Source organism: Dermacentor variabilis, unplaced genomic scaffold (genome assembly GCF_050947875.1).
Source record: "Dermacentor variabilis isolate Ectoservices unplaced genomic scaffold, ASM5094787v1 scaffold_12, whole genome shotgun sequence".
Taxonomy (NCBI): Eukaryota; Metazoa; Arthropoda; class Arachnida; order Ixodida; family Ixodidae; genus Dermacentor; species Dermacentor variabilis.
In genome coordinates, this window is record NW_027460280.1 from 453,410 (window position 1) to 474,154 (window position 20,745).

At 44.2% G+C, this 20,745-nt stretch overlaps 1 protein-coding gene across 2 annotated transcripts in view; it reads left to right on the forward strand.

Annotated features, from left to right (window-relative positions):
- Positions 1-20,745, forward strand: part of LOC142566014 (mitogen-activated protein kinase kinase kinase 13-like) — a 673,242-nt gene that overhangs the window by 164,310 nt on the left and 488,187 nt on the right. For both annotated transcript variants that reach the window (XM_075676704.1, XM_075676705.1), the window contains one exon: positions 6,831-7,020. In XM_075676704.1, the coding sequence (XP_075532819.1) occupies positions 6,831-7,020 (190 nt within the window). The remainder of the gene's footprint in view (positions 1-6,830; positions 7,021-20,745) is intronic.

Below are 20,745 nucleotides of genomic sequence, written 5' to 3' on the forward strand. Positions count from 1 at the left end.
CACTTCAATTGCTGCCTCTGAAGCCAGCCTAGTTATGGTTTCATTTATTACCTCTATGTAATCTTCATCTCTGTTCTGAGGCTGCATATTTGTTTGCAATTACCAGCCTGAATTTGTCTGCTTTTACCCTTACGGCCTCTAGGTAGACCTGTTTCTTCTTGACCATTTTTTACTCTTTCTCTTTTCAAATTGAGGTGAATCCTAGCCCTCACTAACCTATGATTACTGCACTTTACCCTACCTATCACTTCTACATCCTGCACTATGCTGGGATCAGCAGAAAGTATGAAATCAATTTCATTTCTAGTTTCACCATTAGGGCTTTTCCAGGTTTACTTTCTGTTTCTACGCTTCCTGAAAAAGGTGTTCATTAATCGAAGCTTATTCCTTTCTGCGAATTCTACCAGCATCTCTCCTCTAGCATTCCTAGAATCAGCACCGTAGTTGCCAATTGCTTGTTCACCAGCCTGCGTTTTCCCCACTTTTGCATTGAAGTTGTGCATTACTACAGCATACTGAGTTTGCACTTTTCTCATCACTAATTCAACATCTTCAGAAAACTGATCTACTTCATCATCACTGTGACTGGATGTTGGAGCGAAGGCTTGTACTACCTTTAATCTATACCTCTTATTAAGTTTGATTACGACTACAGCTACCTTCTCATTAATGTTGTAGTATTCGTCAATGTTGGCCGCTGTGTCCTTATAGATAAGGAATCCTACCCCGTATTGCTTCTTATCTGGGGGTCCTCTATAGCAGAGGACATGTCCGTTATTCAGAAATGTATAAGCCTCACCAGTTCTTCTAATCTCACTAAGGATGATGATATCCCAAACAATGTCTGATAGTTCCTTAAAAAGGCCTACTAAGCTAGCCTCACTCGAGAGGTTTCGGGTGTTAAAAGTTGCAAGGGTCAGTTTCCATTGGCGGCCTGTCCGGACCCAGACACTCTTAGCACCCTCTGCTGCGTTACAGGTCTGACCGCCGCCTTGGTCAGGTGCTCCGCAGCTGCTGGGGACTGAGGGCCATCGGGTAATTGAGTGAGTCATTTGGGAGGGGGTGGCCGAATACTGCACTAGGGAGGCCAATTCCTGTTCTGGTGAGGGAGTGTCTTGTGGCTTAGTGGCTTAGTGGGCCTACCTAATTTGGTTGTACGTGGATTAGTATAGCCCCACTTGCTCTCGGCATCTTTTGCCAATGTCAGGCGTCACTCCAAGCCTGCAGTTGTTGTGGACTGGAGGAGGTGAATTTCAAGCTCACCATCGTGAAATGATATGAAATGAATGAACCTTTATTTGAAGCAGTGACTTGTCAGTCGAGGTGGGAGGGTCCCTTATTCGAGCAGAAGCTTCATGTGGGGGAGTTGGTTTTGCATACTTGAAGAAAAGAGCGCTACGAAGACACAGACTAAAAGAGGAACATGTCCGTCGTACATGTTCCTCTTTTAGTCCATGTCTTCGTAGCCCTTATTCCAAGAATCCTCTGGCTTGGATCACCCTGCTGGCCCGGGCGACGAGTTCACGCTGGTCGACCAGGTCCGGCTTGGAGATCGCAGCCTCTCAAGTTTCAGTGAGGAGGTTTAAGTCTGCGTCTGCTGCTAGTAGTTTTGTCGCTGTGATGCTTGCTCAGGTGTTCTTGCATTGCAGTAGGAGGTTCGCCAGGGTGTCTGACGCGTAACCTGAAGATATCGGCTGCGGTGCCAAAACATATGCCTACATGCGCGCTTTCCTCACCTCACCATCGCGAAATAAAAAGAAAAAAAAAAGCTTATAGAAGGATTCGAACTTCCGACCATGGCAGCCGAGAATTCGACATAGCTATGTCAGATAATCCCGTAAACATCGAGGCTACCTTATCTCCAACAAGTACAACCTAGAGGGCCCTACGTGCCTAAAAACTTCTTTGATTTATCTGCAATAAATGTGTTTTCCTGATTGCTCGATATAGCCCCTTCAGGTGCGAATTAAGAGAAACACAAAGAAAAATTGTGGTTCCTTCAAATATATTCTCTAAATAGCGACCCAAACTCAGTGATATGAATGAAAACATGTCTATTGAGACTACCAAACATTTTTGTGATGTGTACATTTGTACACATGGCGCCTCCAGGACATAAATTATCTCGATGGCCTCTTACACAGGGAACAACTGTTGTCAGGTGCTGTTAACTTGTCAAAAGCACTTAAGAGTGTATTTACAATGCATCAAAGCTTGTCTGCATTGACGGATCCTACTTTTTGATGTGAAATTCATAGTAGCAATCCTTTGTGGCACTTAGGCAGAGGAAAATTCCGCATTTGCGACAGCAAACTCGAGACTTTGAAGCACAACCTGTGTTTCAGCACCTTTGCAGGAAGTTGGCACTGATGTGAATGGGCCAGTGGTTATTGCCATCAAACCTTGTGGAATTTGTTGGCAGGGGCATACCGACATGTGATTTTCGGACAGGATTTGGAGAGCTGATGCTTGGTCTTCCCCTCCTGTTTGGCGCAGTCCTGTTGCTTGAACTCAAACTGCGTGCAATGTCTGATTGAAATTCCATAACATCTTTTATGTCCTTTTGGGGCAGTCCTTCTGTATTTGTGTCACAAATGTACTCAAGCCAGCTGTTGCACACTGCGAAGCAAATGAAGTGGGCGACAACTCTTACTGGCCATTTCTTCGTCTTTGCTTTCAGGGGATAGAGCGACATCAAAAAGTCGGACTTGTCGATGCCACCCACGAATTGATTGTACTCGGCGATTACCTACGGACAATCGATGTCGACATGTGCCTTGGCAGCTTCGCTCCATCTCTTCACCTTAGTGATGTTGCCTAGTCCTAGAACTGTAGAGACCATGTTGACTGGGCCAGTGTCGTGCCAGCGAACAATGACGACGTCTTCCTCTTCGGAAATCTTGAAGTCATAGCTCCACGCCCTTCCTTTTTCAATTCTTTTTCGATTTTGAGCTCACAACCTAGAATTCTGTTGGCCCTAATCGTACCACAGGCCAAAATACCCAGCAATTTCTGCTCTCGCAAGAGCGGCACAGAGACAGCTTTAAGGCGTCATGTGTACAATTGTACACACTCATATTTCACTGCACGGCACCGAGCCATCCTTAACAAAAACCGAAAAAAATTCTTGTTTGCAGCAAGCCATAACCGTATGTGTTAAGCTGATATGAATATCACTTTCGTAAATAAATTTTACGCGAGCAAAAACAAAAATAATCGGAGTGCACTCACATGCCGATCCATAAAAGGTGGAGGCGTCCATCTTGAGTGATTGTTTTGACTTGTGCTTTGCTGTAAAAAACCTAGATGGCGCTAGCTGTCCACTAAGGAAGCATGTCGCAATGCTCACGTGGTGTTATCCAATTTGAAGCAAAGGAGCGTGCGCGACGTGGTGCCAAATTTAATGTGTACAATTGTACACACCGCCGCTGAAAGGGATAGAATGATTTCTAAACGGTTCTGGCTTAATGTTCTGGAATCTGACGTGTGCAGGCTGCCGTGAACTCGGCTAGGCTAGGCTAGACAGGCGTACCGATGACCTTTCACCATTGCAACTGCATGCTCGTGATCTACAGTAGTACAAACGGTAACTCTGGAAAACTAATATAAGTGTTAATGTAGAAGAAATAAATGGACGCAAATTACAACCTTTTTTTTTTTACCTGATGAAAATCTCTATTTGAACTTTGCAACTGTTGTTGTTACGTTATTTTTTCTTTTTGTTTATGTGACGCTGCAACCCTTCACATCACTTTTTTCTCTTCCTTTAGCGCTACAAATTTGTTTTCTTGTTTTTGCAAGTGGGAGGAGGGGGGCTCTCACTAGAAAGTCAGCGTGAGGCATGTCGGTAGAGTCAGTTAAAGTCAGTTTAGTATATCTCAAATGCCTGAAAACATGCCTAAATTATCTGCAGTGTACTGGTTTCGCTGATGGTGGCAGGTGGCATGGCATAGTATTTCTTAGTGGTTCTAACATCGTGGTTTCGGAGTCTCTCGTTGCAAGTGCCCATTAACACGGCTACACGATATATTTTCGGTGAATTGGAACAGCACTTAAATGTAGTGTGGAAAAAAAAAAAGAAAATAAGAAAATGAAAAAAAAAAACAAGTTTCAGTACTTTCCATGAATTTACAAGCCGCATATGGAGGGAGGTACACCTAACAGTTCATGGTCTCAGCTGCCAGTCTTATGCATCGGAGAAGTCTTTCTGAACAAGACAGAACTGGTACTGATGCGCTGCACAAGGCCGAGACATTGCATGTGAGGAGGGTGCATTGACAGAGACTTTCGCTCAAAGGCAAATTTTCAGTGGTGAGACGGGCTGCCAAACAATAGTTCTGAGCCGCACGTAAAATAGGCGACCTTTGAAGCGGCCTTGCTCTGTGGTTAGAAAGCACTTATACGATGCCTCCTTTAAGCTACAGCATAAGTGTCTGTGATCAGTTAGGCATTGCTTATACATTGACGTCCCTTTTGCCTTTGTACTTGCAATACATGCAATTTATCAGTTGCAAATACATGTGATCTACAATCGTACAAACAGAAACCAGCGAAAACGAACACACACACACACGCACACATGCATGCGCACACACACACACACAAACACACACACACACACACACACACACACACACACACACACACACACACACACACACACACACACACACACGTATGTATACGTGGAAACTTTCGCTCCCGAATGAATCGGAAGGCTCCGTCACTTGGTTCTCTGCGACACAGAGCTCATACCGCTACTCTCGTTGCTCAAACCGCTACTCGTGGGCACTAGTTAGAATCAGTTAGCGCAGGACAGGGGTAATTGGAGATCGCAGGGAGAGGCCTTTGTCCTGCAGTGGACATAAAAACAGGCTGATGATGATGATAATGTGATCAGTATATCAAAGACCATTCCACAGTGCGAGTGACTTGTGATATTCGTGTGCAAAAATTAAGTAAACTTTTATGCGTTCGACACGGCCTTGGAGAAGCAAATTCGTAAATTTCCGCATTTCACAATCTTGGAAAACTGTTGGAGATGTGTAGTGGTGTTGGATGAGCTTCAGATAGGCATATCTTATATTTCAAATGATTGATACATATCTAACTATTTTACACTTTCCTTCGAGCTGGACATATCCTGAATTGTCTGTATAACTGCATATGGGAAGACCTGATGAATGAGATTGGCAACTGAGGGAGGATGTAGCGCAATCCTTTGCTCAAAGGTCATGGCTGGAAGATGTGACCTCTGCAAAAGCTAATGTGCTTTGTCTTTTTGCACTTGCCACGGTGACTTAGTGGCTATAGTGTTGCGCTGCTAAGCACGAGGTCGTGGGCTCAAAGCCTGGCCACGGCAGCCGCATTTCGATGGGGTGAAATGCAAAAATGCCCATGTCCTGTGCATCGGGAGCACACTAATGATCCCCTGGTGGTCAAAATTAATCCAGAATCCCACACTACGGTGTGTCTCATAATAAAATTGTGGTTTTGGCACGTATGACTCCAGAATTCAATTTAATTACTTATCTTTCTGCACCGCTAATGCATTGCACACATGGAAAATTAGTTGCATTTAGAAGATAGTGTAGAAACCCACCTATAATATCCCATATTTGACCAGCCTAATATCTCTTACATAATATATTGACGTCCCAAAACATTATTCTGTGTGCCTTACTTCATGGCTTGGAGTCAAGGCAGCACCATCACAAAAGTGGATGTGGCAACACATTTGCTTAGGCCTGCATGCTATGCCAGTGAGACCATAAGGTCAGTGAGACCTGGCAGCAAGCATAGAAACATCCCACTATCAGTATATTCAGGTTTTTATGTTAATAGTTTTTCGCAGCTTAGCTTACCTTTAGGCAGGATACTGACCTATGCACCAGTATTTATTTGTAAATTTTGGACCAATTTTTTAACCTTAAAACCAGGCATTTTCTACACGTGTCACTATTGTATGTTGAGCTCATTTCTGAAAGCACAGTAAAAAAGTATTTTTTTGTAGTGGTGTAACTTTTTGCCATAAAGTTCAGACAGACAGATCCAAAAGAGTGACCTATGAATTTGCGTTAAACTTGGCCAGAATGCAGAGACCAGTGTTTCGAGCTTCCTCCTCCAACTGGGCTTTCTTTTCTGCACTGCAACGACAATAATAATTATAATAATGCTTTATTTTTGAAAATTCATTATACAGAAATGAATGTATGATGACAAGATATGGCTTCAGTTGTCTGTGTTCCAGAAATTCTTTTGATTCTTCTGTGGTCTCAAAGTGAATTCGAAGGACGGCCAGCTCCTGTAAAACCTCTTCAAAGCTTTTGTTGAAGCACATGTCCATGGCCGCATCAGTGTCGGGGCACAGTAACTGCTGTTGAGAGACTTGGCCACATTTTTTTTTGTTTTTTTTTTTTTTGCCAGTGAAACAGCATTCTTTTTCTCGTCAGCCTCTCATAAGTAGGAAGTGTAGCCTTCACCTCAGCAGGTGGAGAATGAGCTGGTGCTGACTCGGCCAGGGTTTGATTGTTGTTTCACCAGGGCAAAACTTGGGAAAATGAAACCTCTACAGCTACCATACCTCAAGTTTTCACAGTTTTCTTCTGGTTGGAGAAATGCCTTGATTTTGTTATACGTGAAAATGAAAGGTTGAAGCGTAGCTTGGCAATAAGAAAAATAATAAATAAATGAAAAGTCTATTTCTGACCGGCATTGATTTTTGACAGCTTGCACCTTCTCTCTTGATAAAATTAAAAGATATTGGGGCAAAGATTTTTGCTGAAGCGACTACTAGAACCGAGCCTATAGAATTATTGTGTTGTGTGCAGGGGGGGACAGTTGGGAGATCCCCTTTGAGGCCATCGGTCATCTCCAGTTTGTGGGCAGTGGAGCCCAAGGTGCTGTCTTTGTCGGCCAGCTGCATGATGAAACAGTGGCTGTCAAGAAGGTCACCAGCTTGGCCGAGACTGACATCCGCCACCTGCGGAAACTCAATCACCCCAACATTGTGGCTTTCAAGTGAGTGCGGCGTAATGTGCCACCTCCTGCGCTTGGTTCACACTGTTGCCACTCCATTGCCTTGTGTAGGGCCAGCTGAATCAGAATAACTAAAATAGGAGACAGCTTGGAAGCGGTGGACATTTTTGTAATAATTGGTATTAAATTATCACTAAATTTTAATTCTAGGGACATGCAACTGTAGAATTCTAATTGTCCTGTACCCGCAGCATGAGCTTTTGCTATAAACTCTCTGAATTGCTTCGCACGAAACATAGAAGCAGCTATTTGATGTCTAAAAGATGTCTTGAATGGCTAATTCAGAAGTCTAGTAGCTGTCTTGATAAGACATTTTGTAGCTGTGGATGTCTAAAAGTACTTCAGTAAGCCTTGCTAACGTTGCGCTAATGGACAGCTTGACAAGAAGAACTGAAGACCTTTATTAGACATTCGCTCAAATTTTTGTGGCAGCTGTTACAGTAACACGAAGTTTGCAGACAGTTACATTTTATATTAAACGAGGCATGGACATCAGTTTATATTGTCGAATAGGGTGATGCATAGGTAGTTTTTCCAGATGTGAACTATAGGAATAGTGTAGTACAGCCTGATTGGTCAATTAGTGCATTTTACTTCGACCAATCAATTTAATGCCACCTGTCAGAATTATTTTGAAAATAAAACAGGCTCTGTATTGTTTGCTGATATCATGCCAATGTGCGCCCATTGACTGAAACAAGAATGCCACCTCTGCACGAAAAATGTCATTGTTCACAAAACTTTGCCCTGCTGGGTCTCCACTGAACTGAAATAGTTTCTAACAGGGAAACATTTTGTCATTGATGCTGTGGTTCAGGCAAAAATTACATCATCTGGTTTCAGCTACAGGCGGCAGGATAGCATGACACCAGTATACGAAGCAACGCTGTGCTACAATGAATTCATAGTAAATAAAGGGTAGTTCATAGCTGGAAAAACGCTCTGTGCATCACTCTATCTGGTAATATAATTTTTTCCCTGATGTTCATGCCTCATTTAAAAGTAAATTGTAACTTACTTTGTGGGTGCTCCTTGTATGGTATCACCATATGCTTGTATAGCATACCGCAGAAATGAGGGCCAGTTCTTCGGCATACCACCCTTTAGTGAATTCCTTGCATGTTGCATGTTACCGGAACTGTATGTCGAGTTTTTCCTGCAGTGCATAAAACATGATTGCAAGCGAAAATGTAGCAAGGCATCTACTTCACATCATGTGACATAAACAAACTTTCATCATCATCATCATCAGCCTGGTCAAGGCCTCTCCCATACTCCACCAACTACCCCGGTCATGTACTAATTGTGGCTATGTTGTCCCTGCAAACTTCTTAATCTCACCTGCCCACCTAACTTTCTGCTGCCCCCTGCTATGCTTCTCTTCCCTTGGAATCCAGTCCGTAACCCACAATGACCATCGGTTATCTTCCCTCCTCATTACATGTCCTGCCCATGCCCATTTCTTTTCCTTGATTTCAACTAAGATGTCATTAACTCGCGTTTGTTTCCTTACCCAGTCTGCTCTTTTTATATCCCTTAATGTTACACCTATCATTCTTCTTTCCTTAGCTTGTTGCGTCGTCCTCAATTTAAGTAGAACCCTTTTCGTAAGGCTCCAGGTTTCTGCCTTGTATATGAGTACCGGTAAGATGCAGCTATTATACACTTTTCTCTTGAGGGATAATGGCAACCTGCCGTTCATGATCTGAGAATGCCTGCCAAACGCACGCCAGCCCATTCTTATTCTTCTGATTATTTCAATCTCATGATCCGGATGTGCAGTCACTACCTGTCCTAAGTAGATGTATTCCCTTACCACTTCCAGTGCTTCACTATTTATCGTAAACTGCTGTTCTCTTCCGAGACTGTTAAACATTACTTTAGTTTTCTGCAGATTAATTTTTAGACCGACCCTTCTGCTTTGCCTCTCCAGGTCAGTGAGCATGCATTGCAGTTGGTCCCCAGAGTTACTAAGCAAGGCAACATCATCAGTGATTCGCAAGTTACTAAGGTATTCTCATTAACTCTTATCCACAATTCTTCCCAATCCAGGTCTCTGAATACCTCCTGTAAGCATGCTGTGAATAGCATTAGAGAGATCGTATCTCCCTGCTTGACGCCTTTTTTTATTGGGATTTTGTTGCTTTCTTTATGGAGCACTACGGTGGCTGTGGAGCCGCTATAGGTATCTTCCAGTATTTTGACATACGGTTTGTGTACACTCTGATTTCGTAATGCCTCCATGACTGCTGAGGTTTGGACTGAATCAAATGCTTTCTCGTAATCAATGAAAACTATATATAAGGGTTGGTTATATTCCACACATTTCTCTATCACCTGATTGATAGTGTGAATATGGTCTAGTGTTGAGTAGCGTTTATGGAATCCTGCCTGGTCCTTTGGTTGACAGAAGTCTAAGGTGTTCCTGATCCTATTTGCAATTACCTTTGTAAATACTTTGTATGTAACGGACAGTAAGCTGATCGGTCTATGATTTTTCAAGCCTTTGGCGTCCCCTTTCTTATGGATTAGGATTATGTTAGCATTCTTCCAAGATTCCAGTACGCTCGAGGCATTGCGTATACATGGTGGCCAGTTTTTCTAGAACAACCTGCCCACCGTCCTTCAACAAATCTGCTGTTACCTGATCCTCCCCGGCTGCCCTCCCCCTTTGCATAGCTCCCAAGGCTTTCTTTACTTCTTCCGGAGTTACTTGTGGGATTTCAAATTCCTCTAGACTACTTTCTCTTCCATTATCGTCATGGGTGCCACTGGTACCGTATAAATCTCTATAGAACTCCTCAGCCACTTGAACGATCTCATCCATATTAGTAATGATATTGCCGGCTTCGTCTCTTAACGCATGCATCTGATTCTTGCCAATTCCTAGTTTCTTCTTAACTGCTTTTAGGCTTCCTCCGTTCCTGAGACCATGTTCAATTCTATACATATTGTACTTCCTTATGTCAGCTGTCTTACGCTTGTTGATTAATTTGGAAAGTTCTGCTAGTTCTATTCTAGCTGCAGGGTTAGAAGCTTTCATACATTGGCATTTCTTGATCAGATCTTTCGTCTCCTGCAATAGCTTACTGGCATCCTGTCTAATGGAGTTACCACCGACTTCTGTTGCACATTCCTTAATGATGCCCATAAGATTGTCGTTCATATCTTCAACACTTAGGTCCTCTTCCTGAGTTAAGGCCGAATACCTGTTCTGTAGCTTGATCCAGAATTCGTCTATTTTCTCTGTTACCGCTAACTCATTGATTGGCTTCTTATGTGCCAGTTTCTTCCTTTCTCTCCTCAAGTCTAGGCTAATTCGAGTTCTTACCATCCTATGGTCACTGCAGCGCACCTTGCCGAGCACGTCCACATCTTGTATGATGCCAGGGTTAGCGCAGAGTATGAAGTCTATTTCATTTCTAGTCTCACCATTCGGGCTCCTCCATGTCCACTTTTGGCTATCCGGCTTGCGGAAGAAGGTATTCGTTATCCGCATATAATTCTGTTCTGCAAACTCTATTAATAACTCTCCCCTGCTATTCCTAGAGCCTATGCCATATTCCCCCACTGACTTGTTTCCAGCCTGCTTCTTGCCTACCCTGGCATTGAAGTCGCCCATCAGTATAGTGTATTTTGTGTTGACTTTACCCATCGCCGATTCCACGGCTTCATAGAAGCTTTCGACTTCCTGGTCATTATGACTGGATCTAGGGGCGTAGACTAAAGTCCCTCTATAATAAGGTAGCGACATCTGCCGCGCGCGCCACCTAGGAAGTTCATGTAGCAGACGGTGCCCAAGCTAAACTGCGGTGCCGCGGCATTCACGAGCTGAGAATATATGTGCACACGCGCAGAAATAAAACCTGCTGTTGCCTGAGTGTGGTGAAAAACGAAAGAAGGACCCGAACGTTTAAATCTAGTCCTTTCATTTCAAATGAGTGCTGAAAAAAAAAAAACGCTCAAGAGAGTGGAATGAGTGCTTGATTGCCTCGATTCCGCATGTTTACTTTTCGTTCATTTGCACTCAATCACCGCGCGAGCCTTGATGATTGCTTGCGCTGAATCCCATTTGCTCTGCGAATTCCTTTGCTTGTAAGTGTGCTGCGTACACATAAAGGTTACTTTGAACGAATAATTCGTGTAAAAAAGGCTGACAGTCACTTGGACCATTCAACATAACGTCGCGGAAACGTCCGACCTTCACGGCGACTAAACAACATCCTGTGTGTGTGTGGAAACGAGTGCACCAACAGTCTTCTTGCCGCTGAGTGTGTCTGTCGTGTAGTGATTACACAACGACTGTTGTGTTTTGTGGCTTAGTGCTACGAGCCAGTGCAACTGTCATAACATTCTGAAGCGGCGGTATGGATCGTGTCAGCGAGTCTCCTCGATCGTGTTCGGGCTGCCAGCGCGATCTAATCTCACGGCACGCCTACATAGAGCGTAGTGAGTGTGCGTGTGTGAATGCGGTTGACTGTTCCCGTGAACTGTGAGATGTCGCCACGTAAACTTGAATCATGACCTGCATTGTTGTGTTTATGCCTTTTCGCCCCCGTGCACCGCTAAAGCCCTGTAAGAATTAGAGGGTCCTTATAGGAAACGCACGCGGATTAGCCTAGCTATTACTGCACTGTGTTTTGCTGGTGATCCGTGTATCGCTTCTGGCATTTTTCTTATGTTAATTTGCAGTTGTGTGTTTTTCATCAGTAAAATGGCATCGCCAATTACTGAAACATCTTCGAGTGTAAGGGAAACTTGGCAGTAACGAGCTCGCATGTGTATGTAATGTACTTTGATATACTGTATTATACTTTATTATTGGATGGCCAGTAGCAGTGGCTATGCAGTATTTGTTTTAAAAGCAGAGTGATGCAGGCACTTAGGAATATATTTATTCACATATGCAATACACAAAATACGATTAGGATATGCAGAGTTGGAAATGACTTATTGGTCATATTGTAAAGTGTGGTTAACAGCACACGCACAAACACAGGAAAGTGTAAAAGTAGAATTCGCTGATGAAATTTGTGATTATTTATCGCGCGTAACGCAATGCGGACATTTGTGAGCGAGTTAATGCGCTTCTGCCCCACTATTTACTTGCATGCCAGGTCATACTGCACTTGCTAAGTCGGCGGGCTCATAATGCATTAAAATCAATAATATCCACAAACTTCGGCAGTCAACATTCATGCGTGCGAATGAAATACTATTGCAGCTCTGCACGCACACGTGTATACTTTCTCTCGCACCTTCGTATCACTCTACGTTACTTTCCTCGCACAGTCGTGCAGTTACCGACGGTTCAAAGCCCTTCCGTCCAATTCTGTGCAACTAAACTTTTTTTCTGGTTAGGTTCTGGTTGCTGCGCGGGATGCAAAATAACTTCTTGCCATCCTTCATGCGGTTTCGGCACCCAACCGCATGACAACAAGGCATTTCGGCCCTCCCGGAACGAAATTATCGCAGCAATGTGCATAACACAACAGGCGAAACGCATGCACTTTGCCTGGCATGCAGGAACTTTCATGGTGGCAAAGGGGCGGAGCAAGGTCACATGTCACTGATCAGCCTATCGCTGGCGTCGTCGGCTGGATCAACACCTTTCTCTACTTTGGAATCATTGAGGGACCTTAGTGTAGACCTGTACGACCTTCAATTTGTACTTCTTATTAAGTTTCACAACTAGACCTGCCACCCTCTCATTAATACTGTAGAGTTCCTGTATGTTACCAGCTATATCCTTATTAATCAGGAATCCGACTCCTAGTTCTCGTCTCTCCGCTAAGCCCCGGTAGCACAGGACGTGCCCGCCTTTCAGCACTGTATATGCTTCTTTCGTCCTCCTAACTTCACTGAGCCCTATTATATCCCATTTACTGCCCTCTAATTCCTCCAATAGCACTGCTAGACTCGCTTCACTAGATAACGTTCTAGCGTTAAACGTTGCCAGGTTCAGATTCCAATGGCAGCCTATCCGGAACCCAGGATTCTTTGCACCCTCTGCTGCGTCGCAGCTCTGACCGCCACCGTGGTCAGTTGCTTTGCAGCTGCTGGAGACTGAGGGCCGGGGTTTGATTGTTGTGTTCATATAGGAAGTTGTGGCCAAGTAATGCACCAGGGTGGCCAATCCTGCTCTAATGAGGGAGTGCATTACTGGTTCTGGTCACCAGGATCAGGCCACACTCCAGGCCTGTTTATGCAATTTCATCAACACGCTGATTTTTTTTTTAATCCGGTGGAAAATTGTGCGGCACTGGGATTCGAACAACGGTCCTCTTGCACGCGAGGCGGATGTTCTACCTCTACGCCACCGCTACATCCTTCATAAATAAATAATAAAGTCAAACTTTATTACCTAATAAATTACAAGAGATGTAGAAAGTGTAATTAGCAAGAGTTACAAATAGCAGCAAAAGTGATCATGCATGAATCTTGAAGATGATTGTCGCTACTGCCAGAGCAGGCCAGCCTTCGTAGGAGAGCACTGACTGCCCGCAAAAGCATGCTGTCAGAGGCCACACGTGAAGGCTCTTGTGTCTCAACACAGCAGTTCTTGCAGACACACGCAAGCAATATTTGTACAGAAGAGGAAAAAAAGGTGAGGGAGGAAATGAGAATGTGCAAATTGGAACTTCAGTCAGCAATATGTGTCAAGCAAGAAGTTCGGCTCACATTAAAAATAAATTTAAGCACACCTTTCTCTTAAATTATGGGGCTCTTAAGGTATGTATGTGATGATTTTTAAGATTAGTAGTATATTTCGTGGCATATAGTTATTAAATCGCAGATCAGATTCCAACAAAGTCAGCCTTCAAATTAAATATGGTGTTTTGCAGTTAAAAAGGCACTTATCAACTTGTTATACAAGTCTGAGAACCTTCCTGCAAAATATTGTTACCCAAAAGCTACAAGAAGAACAGAGGAAGAGAGCAGGAACTTCAGTTTACAAAACTAGGTATCGCAATCTGCTTCCAGGTGAAAGGGTTATCCTTGCGCAACAATGAAGTCAGAAGGTAGGCAGTATCGGCAAAGTTGGGCACAAAACGTCGGAAGTACAAGCAAAGACTCAAGGAGCTCCTCAGCACGCGTTGTGATTGCAGTTGTTTAAAGCCGCTAACTGCAGCGACCTTCTGTGGGTCTGGTCGCACCCCCTGCTGGTCGACTAGATGTCCAAGTACCAGCGCCTCTGGTTGGCCAAAGTGACATTTCTTGGAGTTGAGGGTAATGGCAGCTTGTTCAAGGCATGTCAGAACAACGTCCAGACGATGGTTGTGCTCTGCAAAAGTGCGGCCAAAAATGACGACAACGTCTAGATAACACAAACAAACCTCTTATTTCAGGCCGCGCAGTGCCGTGTCCATAAACCTTTCAAATGTTGCAGGTGCATTGCACAAGCCAAACGGCATGACATTGAATTCAAACAAGCCATCTGGGGTCACAAAAGCAGTTTTCTCTTTGTCAGCTGAATGCACGGGTATCTGCCACTAGCCTGATCGGAGGTCTACAGATGAAAAGTAGGATGCAGAATGAAGGCAGTCGATAACGTCATCGATCTGGGGAAGTGGCTACACATCCTTTTTCGGCACAGAATTGAGACGCCGTTAGTCGACACAAAACCTCCAGGAGCCATCTTTCTTTTTCACGAGGATGACCGGCGCAGCCCAAGGGTTAGAGGAATCTTGGGTGACTCCCTTTGCTAGCATGTCGTCGATCTGTTAAACGATGATCTTGCCCTCTGATGCGGACACGAGGTAAAGCTTCTGCCTCATGGGATGCGCGGACCCATGTCGATCTTCTGGCGAGCCCGCGTAGTTGAAACGCGAACTTTTATAGCATTCTGCACGAAATCAAATAATGACGCATGCTTGCTAAGGACGCTGACCAGGGCTTGACGCGTCTCTGAAAACTTGTTGATTATATTATAAGGGCGACGAGTCTTCAGTGACACCATGGTCAGCCCCATGCTCTTGGGATTCATGTGATGTATCATCAGTCAAAGCGCCTATGCTGAGACTAGTATCCACTTCAAAAAAGGCAAGTCGCATACCGTTGGGTAGCACAACAGATTGGGAGGCTAAATTTGACACCCACAGTGTATTTGTTCCACAGGCCACAGAGAGGACGCATCGAGGTACGAGCACACTTTTCCTCACAACCATCGAAGGCACAGGTTCAACACTTGCATCAAATGCATCGGCGTTGACACTGCAAGCAGCAACTCGAACTCTGGATAAGGAATGTGCCGGTAAGACAGCATCTTCAATGACGGCGAGAGCACATGGTAGCAGGTTGCAGGTTGCAGGTAACAGGTAGCAGGCTGGTCGACAAGAGGAGACAGGAAGAGCTCGCTACACACGAAACCGTCACCACGGTTGAGTTGGTTTTCACTAACTGCGGCACAACGCCAGGCCTACAGTCAACAGTGGCACTGCACTGTTGTAGGAAATCGAGGCCAAGAATTACGTTGTGAGTGGATTGAGCAAGCACTGCAAATTCGGCTTGATACACATTATCGAAGAAATAAACTTTTGCTGTGCACACTCGAATAAGTCGGAGAAACTCTCCACTCACAGCACGAAATGCATTAGCGTTATCGCAGAGAAACATTACTTTACGGCCTAGTCGGGTTTTGAAATCCAGGCTGATATCGGAGACACTCGCTCCTGTGTCCACTAAGGCCAACGTAGCAACATTGTTCACTAAAACACGAATCTTGTTATGACACATGGTGACTGGCAGAGGCATACGGGCGTGTAGCTGATGACTGGCGACCTCACCTCCACTGGTCGCGCGTGCGCGCGCCTAGTTTCCTGGAGGCGGTGACGTGAGACATCGTCACGGAGATGGAGACTTGCGCTGGCGTGAAGGCGGTGGCATCAAGCTCTGCACAGAAGCTGGTGATTCACTATAGGAATTCACCTGGTGGTTTGTCCTGCTATCAGAGTTGGAAGGCCAGCATGTCCCGTCGCCGTCCCGATTGCTACGCCAATAAAAAGTGCGCGGTCGCTCATGGGACGTTGGTGACGTGCGACGACGATGAGGACAAAATCTGCCGACATGACTGCAAATACCGCATTGGAAGCAGATGGGGTGCTCGCGGGACACACCGAAATTGTCAGTAGCAGGATAACTGGCACAGCCGTCCCACTCTTGAGAAACTGCAGGTGGTCTGGGTGAGTAACCATCGTGGAACTGATAACTGGGATGCGCATTCATAGTAGGATTTGGTGCTCTTGAACGAGGAGCGAAGTTGTAGGCGTCTGTGGAGACTGCGTTGATGGATATCTCGCGGAAGTCGCAGTGAGAAAAGGGCTCTCGAGCCCGCGGAGTCAAGAGGGAAGCCACCTCACCTCGGTCAAGCTCTTCATGCGCCACTTAGCGAATAACTGACGCAAGGTCGGATGGAGCTGGGATCACATCAGCATTGGCGACGTCAGTTACGTTGGCCAGGCAGCTGAACTTCAGTGTGATACGCCGAGCTTTCAAGGCTTCATATGTACAGCAGTGCCGAATGATGTCACTTATGGAGTCCAGACTGTCTTTTCCAATGAGGAACTGGTACACGTCCTCAGCGATCCCTTTTAAAAGATGACCAACTTTGTCCTCTTCTGTCATCTGAGGGTCCAGGGCCTTGTACAACTTCAGCACTTCCTCGATGTACGTCGTGCAGGTTTTGCCGGGAACTTGGGCTTGGTGCATTAGGGTTTGCTCTGCACGCTTCTTTTTAGCTGCCGGATCTCCGAAGCACTTCCTGATTTCATCTACGAACTTTTCCTGACGTCATCATGCTTTCTTCGTGGTTTTCAAGCCACACAGACGTGGTTCCCTTGAGGAATAAGGCAACGTTGTTAAGCTGGGCGGTGGCATTCCAGCCATTGAACCAGCTTGCACATTGGTAAAAGCTGAGCCGTCTGTCCACGTCTTCCCCGGCTTTTCCGGCGAAGGTTCGTGGTTCGATGTAGGGCTGCCCTGGGTAGCTGGAAGAAGGTGGTGGGTTGTCACTGTCGGAAGCAATCGGTGGTGGCAGACTGGCAATTCGGCGACTTCGGCGAAGCTCCACGGATTGCGCTTCTGCGAGCGGTTCATCGTCATTCTTCAGGGGCGCCATTGTTTTACCCCGCACCGTCCACCAAAACTGTTACGATGGGGTGTGTTTATTTAAATATGAATTGATGAAAACGAGCCGCGCCGACACCGAGCCACTGCAATGACAAGCGCACTTCGTTCTCCTTCTCCTCTGTTCTTCCTGTAGCTTTTGTATAACAATATAATTAGTTTAAAACAGTTCTCCATTCTGCAGGTAAATGATGATAAGGTAAAAAGTTAAATATCATTTTATATTGTTAAACCAAAAGCAAGTTTTGCATTTTGCACTGTCTAGCTGTTGCCTTTTTTTCAGACTTAAACATGACATAGTACAGGGTAAGCAGGTAGCATGCAAAGAAGAAGTGGTGATAAAGAAGTATCCCAAAGCAACACTTCTAGGGCTGGATCAATCACTTTTGATATATCTTCATGTGACCCTGATTGGCTTTTGGGCAATACATCACAACAATGATGCATCACCTTAAGTACGACGAAGGCGCTAAATAAAATGACGGATGAAGGAAGACGACACGAGACAACCACTCAGTGCTCAGGGGTCACTCAGTGCTGAGTATAATATTATATATATATTACTTATTATATATGACCATATATTATATCACCATTTTTTACCCAGTCCATTACTGATACGTAGTTCAGTTCCAAATGACTGGAAGATTAGTAAAGTGGTACCAGTATATAAGTCAGGCAGCCACTCTGATCCTTCCAATTATCGCCCCATTTCCCTAACGAGTATTCCCTGTAAACTCCTAGAACATATAATATATTCGCAAATAGCATGTCATCTCGGTGATCATTCCTTCTTTTTTCACAATCAGCACGGTTTCCGGCCTGGTTTATCATGTGATACACAGCTTTTTGAATTTATTACTGAACTTCACCTCAACTTAAACTCATCACTTCAAACTGACGTCATATACCTAGACTTTGCCAAAGCATTTGACTGTGTTTCCCATCAGTGGCTTTTGGCCAAATTTTCATGCCTCGGTCTCGACCCTCTCGTACTGTCATGGATCCATTGCTTTCTTATTAATCGATTCCAGTACACAGCTGTCGGAAGTCATTGCTCAACCACTGCTAGCGTCATCTCCGGAGTACCACAGGGGTCCGTCCTCGGTCCCCTTCTCTTTCTTATCTTTATAAACGACCTTCCTAAGGGCATATCATCCAATATCTGACTTTTTGCAGATGACTGCATAATCTGTCGTTGCATTACAGGCCCAACCGACCATGCAATGCTCCAAAAAGACTTACATTTATTAGAAACCTGGTGTTCCAACTCTCTAATGAAACTTAACATCTCCTAATGTAAAGTTATGCAGGTGTCCTGTAAACACTCCAACAAGGATCACCCGTACTTTTTATACTAGACAGCCCTATTCACCGTTGAATCGTATCATTATCTCGGTATCACTATTAATAGCAAGTTGACCTGGTCCGACCATGTAACAAAATTGGCTACCGACACCAATAAATCACTTGGTTACGTTAGACATACCCTTGCGCTGTGCCCCTCATCCACAAGAGAACTAGCTTATGAAACTTTCATTCGAAGTAAACTTGAATACGCCTCAGCTATTTGGAGCTCACACCAAGCTTACTTAATTAATACATTAGAATCAATACAAAATCGTGCTGCTAGATTCATCACTTCCAGGTACAGCCGTGAAGAAAGTATCAGTGCAAATAAATCATCTCTAGGACTCGAATCATTGATGTTGCGTCAGAAAATAGCAAAACTGTTCCTTTTCCAGCGACTTAATTATAACTTCCCTGAACTGCATAGAAGTCTTCTAATCCCACCAACCCGTACATCTCGTCGCCTTTTTAACTCTTGCAGCATGCAGCGCTTGCATGGTTCAACATTTTCCTTTAATCAATCATTTTTGCCTAGTGCCATTGCAGAGTGGAACAATTTACTAGATAGAGATGTCAATAAGCGCAACCCCATTATCTTCAAGCAGCTGCTTACTGATCACCTTAAACCCTAACCTTATAATGACCGTACTGTGCCTTCATTGTTTTGCGATTGCTGTCTCACATTGTGACTGTTCTGCTGATTTGCTTTTGCATTCTATTCAGTGTGCCGCTTGTCTTTTCTCTCTTTTTTTTTGTTCTAATACGAATCCATAGGCTGAGTTTTGTAAGAAATTGTAACCATATCTGCGTTTCTATCCTTATCTTTTGTAACCCCCCCCCCCTTATGTAATACCCCGACAGGGGTCCTTAAGGGAAAATAAATGATGATGATGATATTAGTACAGAACATCACGGTGCATCAGGGTACATAAGGCAATGTATTACTTCCAAGAATGCATTAACCTATTTTATTTGGACAATTGAATCAGGCAAAGAGTTCCACTGCTGAATTGCCCTGGGAAAAAAGACTATACCTGAAGCAGTCATTGTGCACTATGGAAAGAGGTATATACATATGTGTCTGTGCCGTGATGTTTTCTGCGTCTTGATTTGGAAGTACTTGTCGTATCTTATTTTCACATGGTTATGAATTACTAAGAACAGGAATTTAAGCCTTTCATACTCCGTACGTTTTTGCAGAGGTGGGAGCTCTGCTAATTTACATAATTCAGTTGGAGAGCGAAAATGGCGGTATTTGTTAAATGTAAACCTAGAAGTAAGGCACTGGACTTTCTCTAGTTTTAGACAGATACTTTGGGTGTAGGGATCCCATACTATTTTTGCGTACTCAATTATGGGTCTTAGCAAGGTTTTGTAAGCTAAAATATTAATTTCAGGGGAGGCACAGTGCAGGTTACATCTCAGCCCCCACAATACTTTGTTAGCTTTTGCACAAAGTTCATTTACGTGAAGATTCTGACGCAAGTCGGGTGTAAATATAAGACCTAGGTATTTATGTTGTTTAACTCGAGCAAGTTCATGACCGTTGATACTGTATGAGAAATTTAAAATATTCCTTTTTCTAGAGATGGACATAAAAACCGACTTAGTTGGGTTAAGCTGCATTTGCCAGCGATCTCACCAGTTCTTAATTTTCTGTAAGTTTAGATTAATGTCGGCCTGATCACCTGGTGACTCTATTCTCTTGTACAATATGCAGTCGTTGGCAAACATTCTTATTTGGGTAGTGATGTCATTTGGCAGATCATTTATAAAAACTAGGAATAAAAGGGGCCCTACGACACCACCCTGGAGTACTCCAGATACCAAGGGAGATAAACTAGATTGCTGATGTCCCAGTGGAACATATTGTTCTCTATGTGCAAGGTAGGAAGTAAACCACTGCGTAAGGGAAGAATTTTTCAAGGTAACACTGATTTTAAGCAAAAGCTTTTTGTGGGACACCTTGTCAAAGGCCTTTGCAAAGTATAAGAATATTATATCAGTTTGGCCGCGGGCATTAATTGTGCTAGAAAGGTCATGTACAAGTTCAATAAGCTGAGTGATGGTGGACAATCCACTGCGAAAGCCATGTTGACCTGGAAAAATTAATTTATATTCATCTAAATAGTTGAGCAGATATTTTTCAATAGAATAAGCGCCAAAATTGACGGCACACAAGAAGAAATACAGACAGGACAAGGCGCTGTATTTCTTCTTGTGTGCCGTCAA